At 47.6% G+C, this 24,869-nt stretch overlaps 1 protein-coding gene across 1 annotated transcript in view; it reads right to left on the bottom strand.

The window, feature by feature from the left end:
* ORC2 (origin recognition complex subunit 2) overlaps positions 1-24,869 on the bottom strand; it is a 92,489-nt gene that overhangs the window by 45,539 nt on the left and 22,081 nt on the right. The window contains exons 2-8 of the mRNA XM_038749202.1: positions 23,026-23,129; positions 21,435-21,578; positions 15,615-15,710; positions 13,891-13,983; positions 11,157-11,188; positions 10,451-10,511; positions 3,776-3,972 (exon numbers count right to left, since the gene is read on the bottom strand). Coding sequence (XP_038605130.1) covers positions 3,776-3,972; positions 10,451-10,511; positions 11,157-11,188; positions 13,891-13,983; positions 15,615-15,710; positions 21,435-21,578; positions 23,026-23,119 — 717 coding nt within the window. The 5' untranslated portion in view covers positions 23,120-23,129. The remainder of the gene's footprint in view (positions 1-3,775; positions 3,973-10,450; positions 10,512-11,156; positions 11,189-13,890; positions 13,984-15,614; positions 15,711-21,434; positions 21,579-23,025; positions 23,130-24,869) is intronic.

Raw genomic sequence — 24,869 nt, forward strand, 5'->3', positions numbered from 1 at the left:
TCATGGGTTCGAATCCCAGCTCCGCCACATGTCTGCTGTGTGACCTTGGGCAAGTCACTTCACTTCTCTGAGCCTCAGTTCCCTCATCTGTAAAATGGGGATTAAGACTGTGAGCCCCACGTGGGACAACCTCACCACCTTGTATCCTCCCCAGTGCTTAGAACAGTGCTTTGCACATAGTAAGCGCTTAACAAATGCCATCATCATCATCATCACAGATGAAGTAACTGAAGCGCAGAGATGTGAAGTGATTTGCTCAAGGTCACCAGGCAGACGAGGAGTCCTGGCTCTGCCACTTGTCTGCTGTGTGACCCTGGGCAAGTCATTTAACTTCTATGAGCCTCTGTTACCTCATCTGTAAAATAGGGATCGAGGCTGTGATTCCCACGTGGGACAGGGAATCCAACCCGGCTTGCTTGTATTCCCCCCAGCGCTTAGTACAGTACCCGGCACGCAGCAAGTGCTTACCAAATACCAAAATTAGGAGAAGCAGTGTGGTATAGTGGATAGAGCAGGGGCCTGGGAATTAGAAGGTCATGGGCTCTAATCCTGGCTCCACTACTTGTCTACTGTGGGACCCTGGGCAGTGTGGCTCAGTGGAAAGAGCCCGGGCTTGAGAGTCCGAGGTCATGGGTTCTAATCCCGGCTCCGCCACTCGTCAGCTGTGTGACTTTGGGCAAGTCACATCACTTCTCAGGGCCTCATCTGTAAAATGGGGATTAAGACTTACTCTATTTACTTACTCTATTTACTCTATTACTCTATTTATTTTTAGGCTACTTAGTTACTTATTTTATTTGTACATTTTTTTTATTTTTTAATAGCATTTATTAAGCACTTACTATGTGCAAGTTCTATTTATTCTATTTATTCTAATTATTTTATTTTGTTAATATGTTTTGTTTTGTTGTCTATCTCCCCCTTCTAGACTGTGAGCCCGCTGTTGGGCAGGGACCGTCTCTTTATGTTGCCAACTTGGACTTCCCAAGCGCTTAGTCCAGTGCTCTGCACACAGTAAGCGTTTGTACATATTCATTACTCTATTTATTTTACTTGTACATATCTATTCTATTTATTATATTTTGTTAGTATGTTTGGTTTTGTTCTCTGTCTCCCCCTTCTAGACTGTGAGCCCACTGTTGGGTAGGGACCATCTCTCTATGTTGCCAACTTGTACTTCCCAAGCGTTTAGTACAGTGCTCTGCACACAGTAAGCACTCAATAAATACGATTGAATGAATGAATGAATGAATGAATGAGTCCCACGTGGGACAACGTGATGACCTTGTATCCCCCCCCAGGGCTCAGAACAGTGCTTGGCACATAGTAAGCGCTTAACAAATGCCGTTATTATTTGTTATTATTCGCTGTGCCTCAGTTACTTCATCTGTAAAAAATGGGATGAAGAATGTGACCCTAATATGGGATAGGGGCTGTGTCCAACTGATTAACTTGTATCTACTCCAGGGCTTAGAACAGTGCTTATTATTATTGTTATTGTTATGTGGCAATGCTGGGATTAGAATCTAGGTCCTACTGACTTCCAGGCCCAGAGAAGCAGCGTGGCTCAGTGGGAAGAGCCCGGGCTTTGGAGTCAGAGGTCGTGGGTTCAAATCCCAGCTCAGCCACTTGTCAGCTGTGTGACTTTGGGTAAGAAACTTCACTTCTCTGGGCCTCAGTTCCCTCATCTGTCAAATGGGGATGAAGACTGGGAGCCCCACGTGGGACAACCTGATTACCTTGTATCTACCCAAGCGCTTAGAACAGTGTTTTGCACATAAGCGCTTAACAAATACCAACATTATTATTATTATTCCTCTCAATCTTATTGTCTTATTATTTTACTTGTACATATCTATCCTATTTATTTTATTTTGTTAGTATGTTTGGTTTTGTTCTCTGTCTCCCCCTTTTAGACTGTGAGCCCACTGTTGGGTAGGGACTGTCTCTATATGTTGCCAACTTGTACTTCCCAAGCGCTTAGTACAGTGCTCTGCACAAAGTAAGCGCTCAATAAATACGATTGATTGATTGTCAGTGATTAGAACAGTGCTTTGCACATAGTAAGCGCTTAACAAATGCCATCATTATTATTATTATTACAATTACATGGGAGGAGTTTGTGATGAGCACGGTGATACATTACTTCTTTTCCCCCTCATTTCCTCTTCTCCTGCTCCCTTCTGCATCTCCTTTACACTAGGATTTGTACCCTTTATTCACCCCTCCCTCAGCCCCATAGCACTTATAATACTACTACTACTACTAATAATAATAATGATGGCATTTATTAAGCGCTTACTATGTGCAAAGCACTGTTCTAAGCGCTGGGGAGGTTACAAGGTGATCAGGTTGTCCCACGGGGGACTCACAGTCTTCATCCCCATTTGACAGTATTTACAGCAAGTGAACCCACTGGTTTGTTTATTTATTTAAGCAACCCAATCGTTTCCAAAGGAAGGCTAACGGCTTTCCTCCAGTGGGCGAACGAGGAAACTGGGCCCCAAACGAAAAATAAAAACGGGGAGGCGAGCGTCACTGAACTCAATCAATCAATCGTATTGATTGAGCACTTACTGTGTGCAGAGCACTGTACTAAGCGCTTGGGAAGTACAAGTTGGCAACATAGAGAGACGGTCCCTACCAGTGGGCTCACAGTCTAAAACTCCTGGTGAAGCACTCAAAAAGACCCCAAACCCAAACAGCCGTAGTATTTGTTAAGCATTTACTATGCGCCAGGCACTGCACTAAGCGCTGGGGTAGATACAAGATAATCGGTCTGGACAAAGTCCCTGTCCTCCGTGGGGCTCACCGTCTTCATCCCCATTTGACAGATGAGGTATCTGAGGCCCAGAGAAGTGAAGCAGCTTGCCCAAGGTCACACAGCAGACAAGTGGTGGAGCAGGGATTAGAACTCAGGTCCTTCTGATTCCCAGGCCGGGGCTCTTCCCACTACGCCAGACTCCTAGACAACCACCTCCAAATTTCATCATCATCATCATCATCATCATCAATCGTATTTATTGAGCGCTTACTGGGTGCAGAGCACTGTACTAAGCGCTTGGGAAGTACAATTTGGCAACACCTAGAGACAGTCCCTACCCAACAGTGGGCTCACAGTCTAAAAGGGGGAGACAGAGAACAAAACCAAACATACTAACAAAATAAAATAAATAATAATAATAATAATGATGGCATTTGTTAAGCGCTTACTATGTGCAAAGCACTGTTCTAAGCGCTGGGGAGGATACAAGGTGATCAGGTTGTCCCATGTGGGGCTCACAGTCTTAATCCCCATTTTCCAGATGAGGTAACTGAGGCACAGAGAAGTCGAGTGGCTTGCCCAAAGTCACACAGCTGAGTGGCGGAGCTGGGATTTGAACCCATGACCTCTGACTCCAAAGCCCGGGCTCCTTCTACTGAGCCATGCTTCTCTAAATAGAATAGATATGTACAAGTAAAATAAAAATAAATAAATAAATACAAACAAAATAAAAAAATAAAATTTCCTTCCAGTCCGTACATCCAAGTGCAAAACTACCAGAATATAGAAGAGGGTCTCTACGTGAGGGGGTGGGGGAAACCATCAGAGCGTAAAGGATGGTAATATCTGTCTACAGTAATAATAATAATTACGGTACTTATTAAGCACTTACTCTGTGCCAGCAGAGTACTGGGGTAGACACGAATAAATCGGGTAGGACTATGCGATGGTTCTGAATTGCCGCTGAACCCTTCCAATTTTTATACGGCAGGATAAGTCCTCCCCACTCACCGTCGGGTCCGTCTTCATTTTCTTCGCCGGCGTTTTTTTGCGAGCCTCTGCCGAAGGCAGCCTGTCCTTCGTGGCAGGCTTCGGGTCCGACAGAATTTCCACCATCTCCTCCTCCTCCTCCTGGGCCGCCGCCGGCTCCTCGTCCTCTGAGTCCGACGCGGAATAGTCGCTTTCACTGTCTGAGCGCAAGCTCGGCACTTGGGGAGAGAAGAGGTCGGAGATCAACGGCGGCAGGCTTCCCAATCCTCAAGGCGCAGCCGGGACCCGCTCCAAGACGGTGTGCCTTTCAACCCCGTTAAAACAAACCTACTTCCCTAAAATATTGGGAATCTGGTTTCGTCTCCCCGGAGGAGGAAGAATTTGCACCGATCTGTCAACACTGGGCAGTCTGTTGTATTCATTCAATCGTATTTAATGAGCGCTTACTGTGTGCAGGGCACTGTACTAAGCGCTTGGGAGAGCACAATACAACAACAGACATTCCCTGGCCACAACAAGCTAGAAGGGGAGAACGTACCTACCAAGCCCATTCGACTGTACTCTCCCAAGCGCTTAGACCAGCGTGGCTCAGTGGAAAAAGCGCGGGCTTTAGGGTCAGAGGTCATGGGTTCAAATTCCGGCTCCACCGATTGTCAGCTGTGTGACTTTGGGCAAGTCACCTAACTTCTCTGTGCCTCAGCGACCTCATCTGTAAAATGGGGATTAAGACTGTGAGCCCCCCGTGGGCCAGCCTGATCACCCTGTAGTTACCCTAACTTAGAACAGTGCTTTGCACATAGTAAGCCCTTAATAAATGCCATTTTTATTATTATTATTATAACAGTGCTTTGCACATAGTAAGCACTTAATAAATGCCATCATTATTATTATTATTATTATTACAGTGCTCTGCACACAGTAAGCGCTCAATAAATACCACTGGTTGATCCACTGTGTTGCCGTGGGTGGAATCCTTGCTCTCCCTCTCAGGAGATTTCCCTGGAGCTGATGGCAGACTAATCACGCACAATCTCTCTGGAGGCTCAATAAACACTTGTTGTTGATGATGAATAATTCTTCACATGTTCCAGAATGTTCCATAATGTTCCATTACGAGATTAAGAGCCAGACTGAATTAATTGGGACTAGGGACCCGAATATATCCCATTTAACCCATGCTGATCAAAACCTCTTAGAATCACGAGTCGCTATGGCAACTGTTGATCGACACTAACATCACGTTCTCTACCCCGGACCACACACCTAACTTTGCGGTCTCTGGATTACAAAAAGATAAATTCCACTGCGCATCCACGATCACAAAAGAATGCGTTATGCAAACGAAATGAGGCAGTACGAACTTCCACCGTAACCAAAAAATAATCAACGGTATAAAAAAATTGCCCTGAATTGCACAGAGTGGGCCCTGTTTTCAAAGCCTGAGATTTTATACATTTGTAGGTTTTAAGTAAGTGTAGGTTTTCAGAGGCAGACGTGAAAATAAATTAAGGCTATGCCCAGAGGTGCTGCGGGGCTGAAGGTGGATGAATTCAGGGGGCAAATCCAAGGGCAAGGATGAAACAGATGGGAGAGAGAGGAGGGGAAATAATAATAATGATGGCATTTATTAAGCGCTTACTATGTGCAAAGCACTGTTCGAGGGCTTAGTCAGAGAAAGCCTCTCCGAGATGCGATTTTAATAAGGCTTTGAAGGTGGGGAGGGTGAGGGATGTCCGATATGAAGATAGGGAGGGAATTCCAGGCCAGAGGCGGGATGTGAGCGGGAGAGACGAGATTAAGGTGCAGTGAGTAGGCTGACTTTCGAGAAACAAAGTGAGCGTGCTGGGTTATAGTACATCAATGAGGTAAGACAGGAGGGACAAGAGGATAGAGTGCTTTAAAATTTAATTTATAATGGCATTTATTAAGTGCTTCCTATGTGCAAAGCCCTGTTCTCAGCACTGGGGAGGTTACAAGGTGATCGGGTTGTCCCACGGGGGGCTCCCAGTCTTCATCCCCATTTTCCAGATGAGGTAACCGAGGCCCAGAGAAGTGACGTGACTTGCCCAAAGTCACACAGCTGACAATTGGTGGAGCTGAGATTTGAACCCATGACTTCTGACTCCAAAGCCCGGGCTCTTTCCACTGAGCCACGCTGCTTCTGGGCATATCCGCTTAAAACAATGGGAAGGTGTTTCTGGGAATAATTCAGAAGAGGAATATCAATCAATCAATCAATCATATTTATTGAGCGCTTACTGGGTGCAGAGCATTGTACTAAGCGCTTGGGAAGGACAAGTTGGCAACATATAGAGACGGTCCCTACCCAACAGTGGGCTCACAGTCTGAAAGGGGGGGGAAATACCTACTTTTCTACCTACCTCACAAGGGTTGTTGTGAGGGGGGCACAAACGGGAGATAAGCGATGTGAGAGTGTTTTGAGAATCAATCAATTGTATTTATTGAGCGCTTACTGTGTGCAGAGCACTGGACTAAGTGCTTGGGAAGTACAAGTTGGCAACATATAGAGACGGTCCCTACCCAACAGTGGGCTCACAGTCTAAAAGGGGGAATATGGAAAAAGGGGGGCTTTTAGGTAGGCTTTGAATATGGGGAGAGCTTCGGTCTTGATGGTTTGGTCAGAGTCCGAAGGGAGCAGTTCCAAGCCAAGGGAACAGCATGATATTTATTTTATTTTGTTAATATACTGTGTTTTGTTGTCTGTCTCCCCCTTCTAGACTGTGAGCCCGCTGTTGGGTAGGGACCTTCTCTATATGTTGCCAACTTGTACTTCCCAAGCGCTTAGTACAGTGCTCTGCACACAGTAAGCGCTCAATAAATACGATTGAATGAATGAATGAAAATGGGAGGGCTGACAGAGACGTCATAATAATAATAATTGGGGTATTTGTTAAGCACTCACTTTGTGCCAAGCACTGTACTAAGCGCTGGGGTAAAAATAAATAATTATGGTATTTGTTAAGTGCTTACTAGGTGCCAAGCACTGTTCTAAGCGCTGGGGTAGATACAAGGTCATCAGGTTGTCCCACATGGGGCTCGCAGTCTTCATCCCCATTTTCCAGATGAGGTAATTAATAATAAATAAATAAATAATAATGGCATTTGTTAAGCGCTTACTATGTGCAGAGCACTGTTCTAAGCGCTGGGGGGGATACAAGGTGATCAAGTTGTCCCACGTGGGGCTCACAGTCTTAATCCCCATTTTACAGATGAGGTAACTGAGGCTCAGAGAAGTTAAGTGACCTGCCCAGGGTCACACAGCAGACATGTGGCGGAGTCGGCATTCGAACCCATGACCTCTGACTCCAAAGCCCGTGCTCTTTCCACTGAGCCACGCTGCTTCTAATTGAGGTCCAGAGAAGTGAAGTGGCTTGCCCAAGGACACACAGCAGACAAGTGGCGGAGCCGGGATTAGAACCCACGTCCTCTGACTCCCGAGCCCGGGATCTCTCCACTGAGCCACGTCGCTTCTCTTAGATAGAAGATAATCAGGTTGGACGCAGTCCCTGTCCCACATAGGACTCATGGTCTGAATTCCCATTTGCCAGATGAGGAAACTGAGCACAGAGAAGTGAAGCGACTTGCCCGAGGTCACACAGCAGATGAGTCGCAGAGCCAGGATTAGAACCCAGGACCTCCCAAGACCGGCTCTGTTGGAAGATTAGCTTGGGAAGAAGGTGGGAGAGGATTGGTAAAATGAGGTGAGTTCGTCAGGGAGCCGATGGAAACCCGCTGTTGGGTAGGGACCGTCTCTATATGTGGCCGATCTGTCCTTCCCAAGCGCTCAGTACAGTGCTCTGCACACAGTAAGCGCTCAATAAATACGACTGAAGGAATGAATGAATGAATGGAAAGTTTTGAGGAGAGGAGAGAGACTTGCCAAGCAGCGCTTCGGGAAGACGGTTCTTGTAGCAGCGGAATAATGATGGTATTTGTTAAGCGCTCACTATGTGCCAAGTACCGTTAATAAATGCCATTATCATCATCAATCACCATCATCAATCGTATTTATTGAGCGCTTACTGTGTGCAGAACACTGTACTAAGCGCTTGGGAAGTCCAAGTTGGCAACATATAGAGACAGTCCCTACCCAACAGTGGGCTCACAGTCTAAATATTATTATTATTATTATGACGGCATTTATTAAGCACTTACTATGTGCAAAGCACTGTTCTTAGCGCTGGGGAAAAGTGCTGCTGTTTCCTGGCTAGGAATCAATTAATGGTATTGTTGTACTGCATTTCCCCAAGCGCTTAGTAATAATAATAATAATGGTATTTGTTAAGCGCTTACTATGTGCAAAGCACTGTTCTAAGCACTAGTGGGGATACAAGGTGATCAGGTTGTCTCACGTGCGGTTCACAGTCTTAATCCCCATTTTCCAGATGAGGGAACTGAGGCCCAGCTGACAAGTGGCGGAGATGGGGTTTGAACCCATGACCTCTGACTCCAAAGCCCGGGCTCTTTCCACTGAGCCACGCTGCTCCTCCTCTGTTTTTTTTTTTTTTAAATGGCATTTATTAAGTGCTTACTATGTGCAAAGCACTGTTCTAAGCGCTGGGGAGGTTACAAGGTGATCAGGTTGTCCCACGGGGGCTCACAGTCTTAATCCCCATTTTACAGATGAGGTAAACTGAGGCCCAGAGAAGTTAAGTGACTTGCCCAAAGTCACACAGTTGACAAGTGGCGGAGCCGGGATTTGAACCCAGGACCTCTGACTCCAAAGCCCGGGCTCTTTCCACTGAGCCACGCTGCTTCTCTGTTCTAAGCGCTGGGGGAGATACAAGGTGATCAGGTTGTCCCACGTGGGGCTCACAGTTTTCATCCCCATTGGACAGATGAGGTCACTGAGGCCCAGGGAAGTGAAATGACTTATCCAAAGTCACACAGCTGACAAGTGGCAGAGCCGAGATCAGAACCCATGACCTCTGACTCCCAAGCCCGGGCTCTTTCCACTGAGCCACGCTGCTTCTCAGCGTACGGTACAGATTAGAGGCAGGGAAAGACAAGCCAAACCTGACCACAGTGAGAAGCCAGGTACGATAGTTTAGTGGCGATACGACCGCGGACATTCGTACGTACTTAATACGTACTGCATTTTAATAATCATAATTAATAATTATGGCACTTGTTAAGCACTTATTATGTGCCAAGCACTGTTCTAAGAGCTGGGGTAGATACGAGATCATCATCATCATCATCATCATCAATCGTATTTATTGAGCGCTTACTATGTGCAGAGCACTGTACTAAGCACTTGGGAAGTACAAATTGGCAAAATATAGAGACAGTCCCTACCCAACAGTGGGCTCACAGTCTAGAAGGGGGAGACAGAGAACAAAACCAAACATACTAACAAAATAAAATAAATAGAATAGATATGTACAAGTAAAATAGAGTAAAAAAATATGTACAAACATATATACATATATACAGGTGCTGTGGGGAAGGGAAGGAGGTAAGATGGGGGGGATGGAGAGGGGGATGAGGGGGAGAGGAAGGAAGGGGCTCAGTCTGGGAAGGCCTCCTGGAGGAGAGGAGCTCTCAGCAGGGCCTTGAAGGGAGGAAGAGAGCTAGCTTGGCGGGTGGGCGGAGGGATTGGGGGCATTTCAGGCCCGGGGGATGACGTGGGCCGGGGGTCGATGGCGGGACAGGCGAGAGCGAGGTACGGGGAGGAGATCAGCGGCGGAGGAGCGGAGGGTGCGGACTGCGATGGAGAAGGACAGAAGGGAGGTGAGGTAGGAGGGGGCCAGGGGATGGATGGATGGACAGCCTGGAAGCCCAGAGTGAGGAGTTTCTGCCTGATGCGCAGATTGATTGGTAGCCACTGGAGATTTTTGAGGAGGGGAGTGATATGTCCAGAGCGTTTCTTGACAAAGATAATCTGGGCAGCAGCATGAAGTATGGATTGAAGTGGGGAGAGACAGGAGGATGGGAGATCAGAGAGAAGGCTGATGCAGTAGTCCAGACGGGATAGGATGAGAGCTTGAACGAGCAGGGGAGCGGTTGGGATGGAGAGGAAAGGGCGGATCTTGGCAATGTTGCGGAGCTGAGACCGGCAGGTTTTGGTGACGGCTTGGATGTGAGGGGTGAATGAGAGAGCGGAGTCGAGGATGACACCAAGGTCGCGGGCTTGTGAGACGGGAAGGATGGTAGTGCCGTCAACAGAGATGGGAAAGTCAGGGAGAGGGCAAGGTTTGGGAGGGAAGACAAGGAGTTCAGTCTTCGACATGTTGAGGAGTTCAGTCATCGATACGAGATGATCAGGCTGGACAAAGTCCCTGTCCCACATAGGGCTCACAGTCTTTATTCCCATTTTACAGATGAGGAAACTGAGGCACAGAAGTGAAGAGACTTGCCCAAGGTCACACAGCAGACAAGTGGCAGAGCCAGAATTAGAACCCAGGTCCTTTCACCTCCCAGGTCCCAGCTCTATCTACAAATGAGCAGTATTATCTACAAACCAGGTCCTAATGGATAAAAAATTAAGTTTATTTTACTGGTTGGATTTCTATCATTATCAATCATATTTATTGAGCGCTTACTGTGTGCAGAGCACTGTACTAAGCGCTTGGGAAGTACAAGTTGGCACCATGTAGAGACAGTCCCTACCCAACAATGGGCTCTGAATAGACTATTTCTCTTAGTGGGAATTTACTAAAAAAAGGCACACACCTGTCAGTCTCTTCCTTAGTCTGTAAGGCGTAGTTGAAACAAATTCATTCTTCTTTTTAACCTGTAAAAAAAAAAAAAAAGAAAAAAAAAAAGAATGGAAAATGTGACTCCAGACCACTGAACATCCCTTTTCTGAGGAATGGAAGGATGATTTGATAAAGAACTGGAGGAGATTTGACCTGGAGACCCCTGAAGATGACAAAAGATAGATCCTGGAGGACCAGGGAAAGCGAGGAAAAAGGGAGAGTGTTGAATAGGACACGCAATGTCGGTGTCTGCAGGTGACCCGAAGCTCTTCTAGCCAGGATTTTGGGGATCAACGACGGGAATTTTTGATTAGCTGACTGACCAGGAGGAAAGCGGCCCTGGAGCTTGGTTTTGAGATGAGGGCTCCAATGGGAGTTGACGCTCACAAGAGATAAGCCAAATCTGACCATAGGTATGACTTACACTCTTTACAGAGTGGGAGAAGGGGAAACCACCCCCCTAACCAGATAAGGGGTACTTAAAAAGAATCTTTAAAATCACCAAAACCTGCAGGTATCTCATCCAAAATAGGGTAGACGGTGCAAACAAAGGAAAAAATCATCACATAAATGCACGTCATTGATCTGTTGCTGAAATTTCATCACTGACTTAAGGTTAACTAGTATACACTCAAGAGCTAAAGAATTAAAATTAACAATACTTTCAGTTTATGGCTTACCTTTGACTGGGTTTTTTCTGAAGTAGAACGTTCTAAAAAAACAAACAAAAATGAATGTGATCAAGTACGGTACACCTCAGTGACATCAAATTTTAAGGTAATTAGCTCCAGCTTTTGAGAATAAAAAACCCTCTCCTTGAATACGAGATATTCTAGTGGCTAAAAGTAAAATTTCTGATTTCGATCCCACTGCTACCAGTCACGTTCTGCTCGTCTCCCCCTTCTAGACTGAGCGCCCGCTGTTGGGTAGGGACCGTCTCTATATGTTGCCAACTTGTACTTCCCAAGCGCTTAGTACAGTGCTCTGCACACAGTAAGCGCTCAATAAACACGACTGAATGAATGAACGAATGAAAAGTGAAGAACTGAGGCAGGCTTTGAGTCAATCAATCAATAGTATTTCCTGTGGGCTTACTCTGGGCGAAGCACTGATACTTCATGCTTGGGAGGGTAAAAAAAACCAGGCATGATCCCTGCCTTCGAGGAGCTTGCAATCTAGCTGGAGAGACAGATATTCAAATAATTTGCAAAGCGGAGAAAGAAGAGAAAGGAGGCAGAGACGTGACCGTTTCGGGAGAATATAATCAGCCAAGCTCAAGAGAAGCCATGAGCTAGACATCGATGAAAATCCAGCTGCTGACTTTGATGACAACGGTTCTCTCCTAGGATTCAAGCATGGCTCAGGCCAAAAGTAATTACACGGATATTTGAACGGTAGTTTTCCTGAAAGCTTAGCTACTTAAATTATCCCGAAGCCAAATTAGGTTAATTGGGAAGGTGGCATTAAGGGACATTTCAACTTGAACAGGGACCTACTGAGCCTTTCTGCTGGCTTTGAGCTAAATCTTTTCCCTCCCTTTCTGCACACAGTTCATGGCTGGTAGTAAGATAGTGCATTGTTTGCTGGGATGCCCTCAGGCAGCTAGTTAGTTGTATTTTAGTAACAATGTTTTCCTTTTAGTCCCTCTAGCCTACCATGAGTATGGGGGCAGGGGGGGATTATTCAGGTTCAAAGTCAGAAAACATCTCCAGAAGCAAGCTCTTTGTGGGCAAGGATTGCGTCTGCCAACTCTTGCTGTGTTGCGCACCCTGAAGGACTTGTATATATGTTTGTACATATTTATTACTCTATTTATTTATTTATTTTACTTGTACATATCTATTGTACATATCTATTCTATTTTATTTTGTTAATATGTTTGGTTTTGTTCTCTGTCTCCCCCTTCTAGACTGCGAGCCCACTGCTGGGTAGGGACTGTCTCTATATGTTGCCAACTTGTACTTCCCAAGCGCTTAGTACAGTGCTCTGCACACAGTAAGCGCTCAATAGATACGATTGATTGATTGAGATTGTATTATGATGCCTAGAGGATGGAGAAATCCCGAAGGGGTAGTTTGGGTAGTATATAATGTGTCCAACTCTGATATTTTGTACTCTCCCAAGTGCTCAGTCCAGTGTTTAAGGACTCAATAAATACAATTCTTTGATTGATTGATTGATTAGGGCTGGCCTCCTACAGATGTGCTCTGAGAAGGGCTTTAAAGATGGGGAGAGATGCGGACAGTTTGAAGTGGGCGTTCCAGTCAGGGGAAAAGGTTTGAGGAAGAGGCTGGCCGTGAGAGGGACAAGGAGGAGGCACGGTTAATGGGTGAAAGGAATGAAGAGAGCGAGCTGGAGTGGAGTGGGAGCAAGGAGAGGACAATTCGGAAGCAGAGAGTCGACTGAGTGTTTTAATAACACGGTCACGAGTGTCTGCTCGAGGCGCAGAGGAAGGGGTGACCACTAGAGATCTTCAAAGACTTGGCTGGGGGGGGGAATGAACAAGATCGACATTTGGAAAAAAGATCTGGGCAGCAGAATTAGCTAGTCCCCCTTGGAGACACCAAACTAATTTAGTCAGTGACCTTAGAACACACAGCATTAAATTACTCTCATAGTTAGTCTTGCTCTTAAGACTAGAGTTTATGCAGTACTTTTATTTTTCCTAATTGTTGAACATTAGTGGAGGGAAGAACAGATACAGGGGGGACTGTAAACCTGAACGTTTGTTTCAGTCAAGAGACTAAGGTGGCAACCCAGACTGAGCCCCCTTTTTCCTCTCCTCCTCCCCATCCCTCCGCCCTACCTCCTTCCTCTCCCCACAGCACCTGTATAGGTTTGTACAGATTTATTACTATATTTTACTTGTCCATATTTACTATTCTATTTATTTTGTTAATGATGTGCATCTAGCTTTATTTCTGTTTATTCTGATAACTTGACACCTGTCCACATGTTTTGTTGCCTGTCTCCCCCTTCTAGACTATTTATTTTATTTTGTCTATTTATTTTATTTTGTTAGTATGTTTGGTTTTGTTCTCTGTCTCCCCCTCTTAGACTGTGAGCCCACTGTTGGGTAGGGACTGTCTCTATATGTTGCCAACTTGTACTTCCCAAGCGCTTAGTACAGTGCTCTGCACACAGTAAGCGCTCAATAAATACAATAGATGATGATGATGTGAGCCCGTCGTTGTGTAGGGACCGTCTCTATATGTTGCCAACTTGTACTTCCCAAGCGCTTAGTCCAGTGCTTTGCACACAGTAAGCGCTCAATAAATACGATTGACTGAATGAATGAATGAAGTCATCCTTTTGAGGCAACGAAATGAAACACAGAGAAGAGACACGGCTCCCTTCTACTAGTTTTCCATCGTGATGTTAAAAACCTGTCGGTTTAATGACGCGACGACTTACTCTTACTACTTTGGGGGGTGCTCGCCATCTTTTCCGAACGCTCCTGCAAGTCTGAGGGAACGCTCTTCCCTGGCGTTCTGGCTAGTTCTGAAGCTGGAGAGCCAAACAGAAAGCACGACACAAACAAGCTTTATGCGAGGTCATAGTGGATACGGAGGAAAAAAAAAAAAGGGTAGGTAAGGACACTGCATTGCGTTTATAGCGCAGCTTGACTGGAAGAGCCCCAAATGCTCAACATCTTTAATCAATGAATGGTCTTCACCTCACACTGCAGGAGGAGACCGGGGTAGCTTTCAGTCGGTTGTATTAACTGAGCGCTTACTGCGTGCACAGCACTGGATGAAGCGCTGGGGAGAGTACAATACAACAATAAACAGGCACATTCAGGGCTTAGAACAGTGCTTGGCACATAGTAAGAGCTTAAATACCATCACCACCATCATCATCGCATTCCCCGCCCACAGCCAGCTTACAGTCTAAAGGGAGAGACGGACACTAATGTAAAGAAAGCAATAGAAGAGATGGACATAATTGCCGTAGAGCGAGTCGGGGCGACGAGACCCCGAGTCAAAGGGAAACCAAGTGACTTTCCGGAAACCGTCTCGGATTTTCCTTAAAACGACAAAAGTTCAAATGACTTTACTCTCTCACGTTTACCCTTCTGGGCTTTCAAAGCATTCAATTTCACCAGTGGTACTATTAGCGTTTGAGGACCCTCTTGGGATGGTGTGCCCCATGGCTTGATACACGACTTGTTTTCTGCTACCACTCCAAATTCCCACGAACCCCTCCCCACGTCTGCTAGAAGATGGCTTTTCGGGAATGTGATCCTGTACCCAACGTGAGGTTGGGCTGCACTAGATTACTGCAATACCACCGAACACCAAAAGTGAAGGTTGAGTTTTTTTAATTGGCAGTTGGGTACCCCGGTTTTTCAAGTGTCATTATCTCATTAATATATACCCCTGCCATCATCCACTCCTACTGGTTCAATTACATATTTTTTAAACGGGGCTTGGGCCGTTTTCAGTTAGGAATGGGGCTTCGAGCATTTCACGGGGCTCTAAGTGGCAGAGAGGTGGTATAGGAATAGAGGTTACTGTCAGATGGGGAAGACAAGGAGTTAAACGATGATGGTATTTTGTTAAGCGCTTACTATAAGCCAAGCACTATTCTAAGCACTGGGCGGGATACAAGGTAATCAGGTTGTCCCACGTGGGGCTCACAGTCTTAATCCCCATTTTACAGATGAGGGAAATGAGGCACAGAGAAGTGACTTGCCCGAAGCCACAAAGTGGAGGAGCCGGGATTAGAACCCACGACCTCTGACTCCCAAGCCCGGGCTCTTTCCAGATATCCCAGTCACAACATTTGAGGTTCAAACACCCCTGTTTCCACCGCATTAACACTTCTGCAGAATAAGGTAACAGAATGAATACCAGCATTCAGGGAAAGATTTTTCATTCGGATTTTGGAAAGCATTTATGTACAAGCGCCACTGAGTGAAATGCAACTTCGACTCTAAATCACACCCACATGCCGGGCTTTTATCTTTCCACAGTACTGGTCCGAGGCCAGTGATAATAAAAACCCCAAAATCGCACTAGGCGAATTTCTGAAAAACAAAAAGAACAAACCATTCCTTCCACAGCTCGGTCGTTCAAACGGAAGCTTTTGGTCTTAAGAGGGTGGTACTTATTGATAACCCAGGAAAAAGATCATACCGAGCTCTGCCATCTTTTCCGAATGTTTTCTGGTCTGAAAAGTGTACACCTCGCTGCCGCCACGGATGCTACCGCCGCAGCCGTTCCTCAAGGACTCTGTGAGGGGGATAGAAGCAAAACAAAACAAGAACACACCCGGGAAAAGTCAGCGATAGACCGAAATTATGACCCACCAAATATGAAGAATGCAAATATGGCATTCTTGACATTGGCCCAAGTATTCTCTCACGGGAGCAGGGATGAGTAGAGGAATGATGCCCTTCTTGATCTCCCTTCTAACAGTTAGGAATGGGCCACCTATCATCTTCATCTTTTCCCCTCTACATCCCTACTGTCCCCTCTACTTATCCATCGTACTTATCCTCTTTCACAAATTGATCCACATCTTAACAGTAATAATAACGATTCGTAATTTTGGTACTGGTTAAGCGCTTACTACGTGCCCAGCCCTGTTCTAAGGGCTGGGGTAAATACGAGTTAATCAGGTTGGACACAGTCCCTGTCCCACAAGGGGCTCATAATCTTTTTAGACTGTGAGCCCACTGTTGGGTAGGGACTGTATATGTTGCCAATTTGTACTTCCCAAGCGCTTAGTACAGTGCTCTGCACATAGTAAGCGCTCAATAAATACGATTGATGATGATGATCCCCGTGTTACTGGCTGAGGTAACTGAGGCACAGAGAAGTGAGGGGACTTGGCCAACGGCATTCACTCATTCAATCGTATTTCTTGAGCGCTTACTGTGGGCAGAGCACTGTACTAAGCGCTTGGAAAGTACAATTCGGCAACAAATAGAGACAATCCCTACCCAACAATGGGGTCACAGCGGGCACGTGGCGGAGGTGGAATTACAAGTAGAGAAGCAGAGTGGCTTAATGGGCTTAGAACAGTGCTTTGCACATAGTCAGCGCTTAATAAATGCCATTATTATTATTATTATTATTAATGGAAAGAGCCCGGGCTTGGGAGTCAGAGGACATGGGTTCTAATCCTGACTCCGCCACTTGACTGCTGTGTGACCTTGGGCAAGCCACGTAACTTCTCTGTGCCTCAGTTACCTCATCTGCTAAACGGGGATTAAGACACTGAGTCCCAAGTGGGACAATCTTGTATCTACCCTACTGCTTAGAACAGTGTTTGGCACATAGTAAGCGCTTAACAAATATCATCATTACTATAATTGCCAGAACCCAGGTCCTTCTGACTCCCAGCCCTATGCTGTACCCACTATATTATGCTGCTCCTCAGGGGAACCTGCTGGTCTTTTCATTTGGACCGCTTCCTGTGATAATGACTGTGTGCCAGTCACTGTACTACAGAAGCAGCGTGGCTCAGTGGAAAGAGCCCGGGCTTTGGAGTCAGAGGTCACGGGTTCGAATCCCGGATCCTCCACATGTCTGCTGTGTGACATTGGACAAGTCACTTCACTTCTCTGAGCCTCAGTACCTCATCTGTAAAATGGGGAGTAAGACTGTGAGCTCTACGTGGGACAACCTGATCACCTTGTAACCCCCCAGCGCTTAGAACACTGCTTTGCACATAGTAAGCGCTTAACAAAATGCCGTTATTATAATAGAGAAGAAGCGTGGCTCAGTGGAAAGAGCCTGGGTTTTGGAGTTAGAGGTCATGGGTTCAAATCCCAGCTCCACCACCTGTCTGCTGTGTGACTGTGGGCAAGTCACTTCACTTCTCTGGGCCTCAGTTACCTCATCTGTAAAATTGGGATGAAAACTGTGAGCCCACCGTGGGACAACCTCATCACCCTGTAACCTCCCCAGCGCTTAGAACAATGCTTTGCACATAATAAGCGCTTAATAAATGCTATCATTATTATTACATGAATGCCACATGCTCACCACCCAGCAAGAGAAAAAGCATTTCCATTGTTCGGATTTTGGAAGCCAACTCTTAACCAGCCTTACTCCATCTCTGTTTTGCATTAATCTACCTTGTTTTCCTAAATCATGCTTCCCCTGGCATCAATTTCAGCCCTGTCCCGTCGTCCCTAAGGAAAAGCGGAGCCATAATTAATTGGATTCTGTTGTTGGTGTGAAGGAACACCACGCCCGCCACTGATTAGAACCTCTCGCATCTTTCAGTGATGAGGTTAAGCCCGCTTTTAGGCCAACAGATTAGGTTTGCCCTCATAATAATAATAATAATAATAATAATAATTATGATGGCATTTGTTAAGCACTTACTATGTGCAAAGCACTGTTCTAAGTGATCAGGTTGTCCCACATGGGGCTCACAGTCTTAATCCTCATTTTACAGATGTGGGAACTGAGGCTCAGAGAAGTTAAGTGACTTGCCTAAGGTCACAAAGCAGACGTGGCGGAGCCAGGAATCGAACCCATGACCTCTGACTCCAAAGCCCGTGCTCCTTCCACTGAGCCACGCCTCATCTATACAGACCTGTTACTGAATATTGCAACGTTTGGCTACGTTGCTGCGACTTGATTTTTTTTGTTGGACTCGACGGTAGGAACCTTCAATCGGGGCCATTCTGCCCCGGTGCTGTACAATTTAAGGATCCTCGATTCCCTGTTCGTTTTTCTCCCACCCTTCATCTTTTTGCAGACTTCAATTAGCTCCTTTCCAGACTTGAGAATCCTAAGCTTCTCTTGCCTCTCCTCGTAAAGAAGCTTCTTCAGCCCCCTTCTCAAGATCATTCATTCATTCAATCGTATTTATTGAGCGCTTACTGTGTGCAGAGCACTGGACTAAGCGCTTGGGAAGTCCAAGTTGGCAACATAGAGAGACGGTCCCTACACAACAGTGGGCTCACAGTCTAGAAGATCAGGCAACCAGAACTCCACTCACTAGTCCGGGTGCGAGTATACTGGGTCTGTGTTTCTCGAGTGACAGAATGATACCAAACAGAGCTATCTCCTTCTAAGTGAGGTCATTATCAATCGTATTTATTGATTACGCATTTATTGATTGATTAGGTACAGATTTGAGTTGGCCTTTCTGGCTGCTGCCACAGAAGAGAGAGAAGATACTCAGGCCTCGTCTGAACCCCGAGGTGGAGGGTGGGAAACCATCTTGGACCCCTCCTCGGGGTGAGAACAAAAGATCCCTTTCTGCCCCGCAGGTGGGCTTTCTGAGTTGGAGGCTGGCTAACAATCAACAGCCCTTTGGCTCAGATCCCACAGGACGCAGGGAAAGGGCGTTGGCGATGTTCCCTATCCCGCACGGAGCTAGCGGTTTAAGGAGGAGGGAGATGAGCCGACTGAATTCCCATTTTCCGGGTGGGGGCAACGGAGGCCCGGAGAAGTTAAGAGATTTAACCCTGGTGCCTCTGAACCGGGATTGGGCCATTGGAACCGAGCCGGTGAGGTGACCCGGGAGCCACACCTGCATGAGGAATTGAATCTGAGATTTGCCTTCGTCCCTAGCTTTGGACGAAGAGAGGCTGAAGAGGCTCCGCAACATTGCCAAGCTCCGCCCTTTCCTCTCCACCCACACCGCTACCCTTCTCGTTCAAGCTCTCATCCTATCCCGTCTGGACTACTGCATCAGCCTTCTCTCTGATCTCCCATCCTCGTGTCTCTCCCCACTTCAATCCATACTTCATGCTGCCGCCTGGATTGTCTTTGTCCAGAAACGCTCTGGGCATGTTACTCCCCTCCTCAAAAATCTCCAGTGGCTCCCAATCAATCTGCGCATCAGGCAGAAACTCCTCCCCCTGGGCTTCCAGGCTGTCCATCCATCCATCCCCTGGCCCCCTCCTAGCTCCCCTCCCTTCTGTCCTTCTCCAGCCCAGCCCGCACCCTCCGCTCCTCCGCCGCTAATCTCCTCCCCGTACCTCGTTCTCGCCCGTCCCGCCATCGACCCCCGGCCCACGTCCTCCCCCGGGCCTGGAATGCCCCCAATCCCTCTGCCCATCCGCCAAGCTAGCTCTCTTCCTCCCTTCAAGGCCCTCCTGAGAGCTCACCTCCTCCAGGAGGCCTTCCCACACTGAGCCCCTTCCTTCCTCTCCCCCTTGTCCCCCTCTCTATCCCCCCATCTTACCTCCTTCCCTTCCCCACAGCACCTGTATATATGTATATATGTTTGTACATATTTGTTACTCTATTTATTTTACTTGTACATATCTATTCTATTTATTTTATTTTGTTAGTACGTTTGGTTTTGTTCTCTGTCTCCCCCTCTTTTAGACTGTGAGCCCACTGTTGGGTAGGGACTGTCCCTAGATGTTGCCAACGTGTACTTCCCAAGCGCTTAGTACAGTGCTCTGCACACAGTAAGCGCTCAATAAATACAATTGGTGATGACGATGATGATGATGAAGCGGTTTAAAGGGAGCCAGTCACTCACCTGATCCTTTCCTAGGAGGCAGATGGAGTAAGGAGAGGGCCAGGGTGGAAGCCCACCTCCCGCCTGGTGGGCTCTCCAGAGGAATCAAAGCGGCAGGCCCACGGGATTCTCCGACGGTAGGATCACATCAAAAACCACCGCCATCCCGTTAGATCTTTAAAACTCTATACAAAAAATGACGCTTGCAACTTTTATAAGCCGCTCTTCATACTGAAGCACCAGCAGTGTGGTCTAGTGGACAGAGCAGGGGCTTGGGAGTCCGAAGGACCTGGGTTCTAGTCCCGGCCCTACCAAGTGTCGGCTGTGTGACCTTGGGCGAGTCACTTCACTTCTCTAGGCTTCAGTTCCCTCATCTGTAAAATGGGGATTGATGTCTGGGAGCCGAGGGACATGGAGTATGTTCCACCCGCTCACCTTCTATCTATCCCAGTGCTTAGAAACAGTGCCTGGCATGTGGGAAGCGCTTAACAGATACCATAAAAAAAAAAAAGAGGAAGATATTAAAATGCATTTGAAGAAATTTTGAACCCCAGTGGGCCACAGACAACCTCGGAGTTGGTACTCCTTGCAATCGCTGTGGTACTCTTTCTTAATCGGTCATCTCCTCTGACAAAATAGAGAAGCAGCGTGGCTCAGTGGAAAGAGCCCGGGCTTTGGAGTCAGAGGTCATGGGTTCTAATCCCACCTCCGCCAATTGTCAGCTGGGTGACTTTGGGTAAGTCACTTCACTGGGCCTCAGTTCCCTCATCTGGAAAATGGGGATTAAGACTGTGAGCCCCCCATGGGACAACCTGATCACCCTGTAACCTCCGCAGCGCTTAGAACAGTGCTTTGCACATAGTAAGCGCTTTATAAATGCCATCATTATTATTATTAGGGCAGGAATTTTTTTTCAATGGTATCTATTAAGTGCTTACTATGTGCCAGGCATCGGTACTAACCTATGAGGTAGATACAAGCTAATCAAGTTGGACACAATCCATGTCCCACATGGGGTTCACAGACTTCATCCCCATTTGACAGATGAGATGTATATATGTAGATATGTTTGTACATATTTATTACTCTATTTATTTATTTATTTTACTTGCACATGTCTATTCTATTTATTTTATTTTGTTAGTATGTTTGGTTTTGTTCTCTGTCTCCCCCTTTTAGACTGTGAGCCCACTGTTGGGTAGGGACTGTCTCTATGTGTTGCCAATTTGTACTTCCCAAGCGCTTAGTACGGTGCTCTGCACATAGTAAGCGCTCAATAAATACGATTGATGAGGAAACGGAGGCCCAGAGAAGTGAAGCGACTTGGCTAGGGTCACACAGCGGACACGGGGCAGAACCCAGATCCTCTGAAGGCCAGGTCCATGCTCTGTCCACTATGCCACAAGCTACAATTTTCCCTATTCGTTCAATCGCATTCATTGAGCGCTTACTGTGTGCAGAGCACTGGACTAATACGTGTTTGTGTGCATATGTGTGTGTGTGTACAGTCTCCGTACCTTGAGCATCAGTTCCTAGAACGTCCACGTAGTTCTTCTCTTTCAGGACTTCCTGCTCATCGGCTGCTGAATCACATTCTTGCTTCTTCAGGAATTTCTTCATGTTGACTAACAACTGCGCTCGGTCCCGCCGGAGTTTCGCCCCTGCGGTCATGGCCAGAAAGTCAAAAGCCGGGCCGCGTGTAGTCGATTCAATATATTTGAAACAGAAAAGGCTGCCTGTTTGCACCCAACATGGGGCTCGTTCGAACCCCTTCTTTTAGACAAATGAAAAGAAAAGCACTCTCGATCAACTCATTTCTTCCCGGGACATCATCATCATCATCAATCGTATTTATTGAGCGCTTACTGTGTGCAGAGCACTGTACTAAGCGCTTGGGAAGTACAAATTGGCAACATATAGAGACAGTCCCTGCCCAACAGTGGGCTCACAGTCTAAAAGGGGGAGACAGAGAACAAAACCAAACACAGTAACAAAATAAAATAAATAGAATAGATATGTCCAAGTAAAATAAATAGAGTAATAAATATGTACAAACATATATCCATATATACAGGGGCTGTGGGGAAGGGAAGGAGGTAAGATGGGGGGGATGGAGAGGGGGACGAGGGGGAGAGGAGGGAAGGGGCTTAGTCTGGGAAGGCCTCCTGGAGGAGGTGAGCTCTCAGTAGGGCCTTGAAGGGAGGAAGAGAGCGAGCTTGGCGGAGGGGCAGAGGGATGGGGGCATTCCAGGCCCGGGGGAGGACGTGGGCCGGGGGTCGATGGCGGGACAGGCGAGAACGAGGTACGGGGAGGAGAACGAGGTACGGTGAGGACCTTCTTTTAGACAAATGAAAAGAAAAGCATTCTCGATCAATTCATTTCCTCCCGGGACATCACTGAAATCCCCTTTGGCCACCAAACTCCCCAATGACGGATGGAGATATACCAGCAGGGCAGCTTCGGCTGGCAACATTAGCCTGATTCTGAAAGACGTCGACCGCCATTGCTCACGAACCTAAGCTGCTGTGGTGGTTACTTGGAATTTTGCAGAGCGGGGCATTGAGCGGTGAACAAAGGAAACTTGGGACGATGAAAACAAGGGTCCTGCGGGCACCGTTTTGGTAATCAGCCCTCTAAAATACCCGTGTCTGAGGGCGAAACCCTAAGGATGTAAGAGATTCCTCGTTCCCGGGTGGGCCCGATGGCCCAGTGGGTCCGGCGTTCCGTGTCTAACAAGAGGAAGCATCGCGGCTTAGGGCCTGGGGGCCAGAAGGACCTGGGTTCTAATCCCGGCTCTGTCACCTGTCTGCCGGGTGGCCTGGGGCAAGCCACTGCCCTTCTCTGGGCCTCAGTTTCCTCATCTGTAAAATGGGGATAAGAGCGGGACGGGGACTGTGTCCAACCTGATTACCTTGTATAATCCCCAGGGTTTAGAGCGGTGCTTGGCACACTGTAAGCACTTAACAAGTACCATAATCATTATGGTCAACAAGGGCCACGAGAGGATTGGAGGGCCAGGATTGGAGCGACCTCACCCTTCTCGACAACGACCCTAAAGCAGTCCAAGCATCAGGAACCAAGCATCTTTCCCCCAGACGCACGGAATACCTTCTTCTTTTTCAAGGATGTGATTGAGCACGTCGTCATCCCCCACAAACTGAACCTCCAACATCTTGGCTTCCTTGGCTTTCGAGTGGCTCATGACTGCAGACCTAGACGGGAAAACATACACCGTTCGTTGCAGAGATCCACCCGCGCGGGTGGCTTAGTGCTTCGCTCGGGACTCTTCCATCTCAGCCCCTTCCTCTGCACACAGTAAGCGCTCAATAAATACGATTGATTGATTGATTCCTCCTCCGGAGAACTTCCTTCCCCGCAAACCCACCAAACCAGGGCCCTCCCCGTCTCCAACGCCTTCTTAACGAACCCACAGAGAAGCAGCATGGCCCAGTGGAGAGACCGTGGGCCTGGAAGGACCTGGGTTCTAATCCTGGCCCCGCCACTTGTCTGCGGCGTCACCCTGGGCAAGTCACTTCACTGGGCCTCAGTTCCCTCATCCGAAAAATGGAGATTAAAAGCTTGTGAGCCTTAAGTGGGACAGGGACTGTGTCTAACCTGATTAGCCTGTAACCACCCCAACGCTTACTACAGTGCCTGGCACAGAGTAAGGGCTTAACAAATGCCATTAAAAAAAAAAAACTCTCTTCGATGGAGAGGAAAGGGCGGATCTTGGCGATGTCGCGGAGGTGAGACCGGCAGGTTTTGGCGACGGATTGGATGTGTGGGGTGAACGAGAGAGCGGAGTCGAGGATGCGGGCTCGTGAGACGGGAAAGATGGTAGTGCCGTCTACAGTGATGGGAAAGTCAGGGAGAGGGCAGGGTTTGGGAGGGAGGATAAGGAGTTCAGTCTTGGACACATTGAGTTTTAGATGGCGGGCAGACATCCAAATGGAGATGTCCCGAAGGCAGGAGGAGGTGCGAGCCTGGAGGGAGGGGGAGAGAGCAGGGGCAGAGATGTAGATTTGGGTGTCATCAGCGTAGAGATGACAGTTGGAGCCGTGGGAGCGAATGAGGTCACCAAGGGAGTGAGTGTAGATCGAGAACAGAAGGGGACCAAGAACTGAACCTTGAGGAACCCCTATAGTAAGCGGATGGGGAGCCTGCAAAGGAGACTGAGAATGAAGTTGTATTAAATGACTGTTGAACTGAAATGAAATACTGGTATTTATTAAGCGCTTCCTATGTGCCAGGTACAATACTAAGCACTGGGGTGGATTCACGCAAATTGGGTGGGACACAGTCCCAGTCCCTCGTGGGGCTCACAGTCTCAAACACCATTTCCCACCTGCGGTAACTGAGGCACCGAGAAGTCACACAGCGGATAAGTGGCGGACCCGGGATTACTGCACCAGCCTTCTCTCTGATCTCCCATCCTCGTGTCTCTCTCCACTTCAATCCATACTTCATGCTGGTGCCCGGATTATCTTTGTCCAGAAACGCTCTGGGCATATTACTCCCCTCCTCAAAAATCTCCAGTGGCTACCAATCAATCTGCGCATCAGGCAGAAACTCCTCCCCCTGGGCTTCCAGGCTGTCCATCCATCCATCCATCCATCCCCTGGCCCCCTCCTCCCTCCCCTCCCTTCTCCCCTTCTCCAGCCCAGCCCGCCCCCTCCGCTCCTCCGCCGCTAATCTCCTCCCCGTTAGGCCTCGTTCTCGCCTGTCCCGCCATCGACCCCCGGCCCACGTCCTCCCCCGGGCCTGGAATGCCCCCAATCCCTCTGCCCATCCGCCAAGCACGCTCTCTTCCTCCCTTCAAGGCCCTGCTGAGAGCTCACCTCCTCCAGGAGGCCTTCCCACACTCAGCCCCTTTCTTCTTCTCCCCCTCGTCCCCCTCTCCAACCCCCCGCCTTACCTCCTTCCCTTCCCCACAGCACCTGGATATATGTATA

The sequence above is a fragment of the Tachyglossus aculeatus genome, chromosome 7, assembly GCF_015852505.1.
Source record: "Tachyglossus aculeatus isolate mTacAcu1 chromosome 7, mTacAcu1.pri, whole genome shotgun sequence".
NCBI classification, from domain to species: domain Eukaryota; kingdom Metazoa; phylum Chordata; class Mammalia; order Monotremata; family Tachyglossidae; genus Tachyglossus; species Tachyglossus aculeatus.